Raw genomic sequence first — 2,165 nt, forward strand, 5'->3', positions numbered from 1 at the left:
CGCCTCTACCAGATGTAGCCACCATCATCTCCTTCACCCGCCTCGGCCTCCTCCTCCTCAGCTTCCTCGGTTGCTTCTTCAGGCTCCTTCTCCTCCTCATCCTCCCAGCCCACGCCGCTGCCGAAGTCTCCTGAAAACCCAGCTGCGTCCTCTGTGGGCACAAGAATTAACTCAGTGATGGGGCCCCCCAACCACTTGGGGATGTCACCACACAGTCTCCTCGAGCTCACCGCAGTCGGGATGACCATGGGAGCGGGTGCCACTCAGCTCAGTGCCGTGCTGTGGATCCACGCACCAACACTGCGCACCTCCTGGCTCACACTGAGCCCGCCGGTAGTAGCCATCCTCATCGCAGCTGGGCACGAAGGTGCCTGCAGAAAACCGGGCCCCCGAGGCACCCCAGAAGACGTGCAGTGCCCGGACTCCCCCAGGCATGGAGTGCCCCAGCCCCGCCACATCAGAGGGGCCAGGACTCCCCGGGACCCCGACTCACCGGGCTGCGCCTTGGCTGCCTCCTGCATCTGCAGCCGCTCCAGCTCCCGCAGGCACGGCGGCTCTGTGGCACCCGCACACGTTCAGGGGATGGCCCCATGGTGTGAGGTGGATCCCCACAACCCCGTGGCATGCATCCTCCCTGCATTGCACCCACCCCCCCATTGTGTGCATCCTCCACACATTGCAGACATCCCCCATGGTGTGCGTCCCTTGACCCTGCAACGTGCATCCGTCCATGGTGAGCATGCATTTCCCTGATGCTGCGCAATGCATCCGATGACCCCGAGGCATGCATTCCCCCAACCCCATAGTGTGCATCCTCCCCGCACTGCACGCACCCTGTGTTGTGCACGCAATGCTGTGCAGTACATCCCCCCAGCACCACCCTCCCTGCATGGCATGCATCCCCCCCGGCGGGCATCCCCAACCCTGCAGCATGCATCCCCCGAATGTTCTGCATCTCCCAAACATCCCTCCCCTCTGTCACACCCCAAAACCCCAAGGCATGCACCCCCCCGTTACCCTCCAGCCACACGCACTTTCTCTCCAGAAGCAGAGGCACCACTCGGTGGCAGTGACGCGCCCATCACGGGAGGTGTCGCAGGAGTTGAAGAAGGCGCGGATGCACGCCTCATACTTGTCCAGGTTGATGGCAGCCAGCTCGGGCTGCTCCAGGACGCGGTCCCCACTGGTGTCCAAGCGCCCAAACATCCACCCCACCGCCTCCTTGCAGCCGGCCGCCAGCGCTGTGGGCAACAATGCCACCATGGGACCCGGCCCCAAAGGGACACGGGGACAAGGAGGATGTGGGGTTGGAGTCACACTGGTGCCGGGGGTCCCTCCGGAGGCGTTATGCTTGGCATTCTCACGCAGCAGCTGGAACCAGTCCCGCAACCGCTCCCCCAGGTCGGCCAGGTCCTGCCCAGTGCATGGCTCTGCGGGGAGGGGGGTCACGGTGAGGTGAGGGACAACCCCACACTGCACTGACACACCACTCCATTGCGTGTGTCCTCAAATTGCACGCATGCACCCCCGTGCTACCCAAGGGCATCCCCAAATTGATGGGAACAACCATGCGTTGCATGGGTGCACCGCTACATTGTGTGGACGCACGGGGGCACCCCCATATATTGCACAGGTGAATCCCAAAATTGCACGAGCACACCCTGCCATGACACGCATGCACGCACGCCCCCCCACTCACCCTGCGTGCTGCCGGGGGTGGGGCAGGGGCAGTGCCCATCGCAGCGCGCCGTCAGCTGCTTGCCGGCCAGGCACGCCTGCTGCTCCAACTTGCACTGGGGACACAGCGTGGCGTCACGGGGGGCTGCAGCGCCACAACTCCCCCATCCCCGCGCTTACCGCAGAGCTGTACGTGTGTCCGTCGGAGCCGCAGACGGGCGCCGGGCGGGCGGCGTGGCACGGCCTGCAGCCCCCGTGCTGTTTGATCCTGGCGGGGAGAGCCACGCTGAGCTCCAAATGAGCTCCGACTCCAAATGCGTACCTCCCCCGCCCTCCCCCCGCCCCCCCAGCTCCTACCTGTGCTCCAGCTTCTTGCGGCTGACGCAGACGGCGCGCTGCGGGCCCTGCGGCACGCACACCTTGTGCCGGCTGCACTTCACCTTCTGGCACGGGTCCTTGGTGCTGTCCTCTCCTGGGGAGCAAGGCAG

At 65.2% G+C, this 2,165-nt stretch overlaps 1 protein-coding gene across 1 annotated transcript in view; it reads right to left on the bottom strand.

The window, feature by feature from the left end:
* Positions 1-5: 5 nt before the first annotated feature.
* SPOCK2 (SPARC (osteonectin), cwcv and kazal like domains proteoglycan 2) overlaps positions 6-2,165 on the bottom strand; it is a 2,543-nt gene continuing 383 nt past the window's right edge. The window contains exons 3-10 of the mRNA XM_010714316.2: positions 2,035-2,149; positions 1,858-1,945; positions 1,700-1,793; positions 1,320-1,430; positions 1,035-1,241; positions 494-556; positions 231-371; positions 6-151 (exon numbers count right to left, since the gene is read on the bottom strand). Coding sequence (XP_010712618.2) covers positions 6-151; positions 231-371; positions 494-556; positions 1,035-1,241; positions 1,320-1,430; positions 1,700-1,793; positions 1,858-1,945; positions 2,035-2,149 — 965 coding nt within the window. The remainder of the gene's footprint in view (positions 152-230; positions 372-493; positions 557-1,034; positions 1,242-1,319; positions 1,431-1,699; positions 1,794-1,857; positions 1,946-2,034; positions 2,150-2,165) is intronic.

The sequence above is a fragment of the Meleagris gallopavo genome, chromosome 8 (assembly GCF_000146605.3).
Source record: "Meleagris gallopavo isolate NT-WF06-2002-E0010 breed Aviagen turkey brand Nicholas breeding stock chromosome 8, Turkey_5.1, whole genome shotgun sequence".
NCBI lineage: Eukaryota > Metazoa > Chordata > Aves > Galliformes > Phasianidae > Meleagris > Meleagris gallopavo.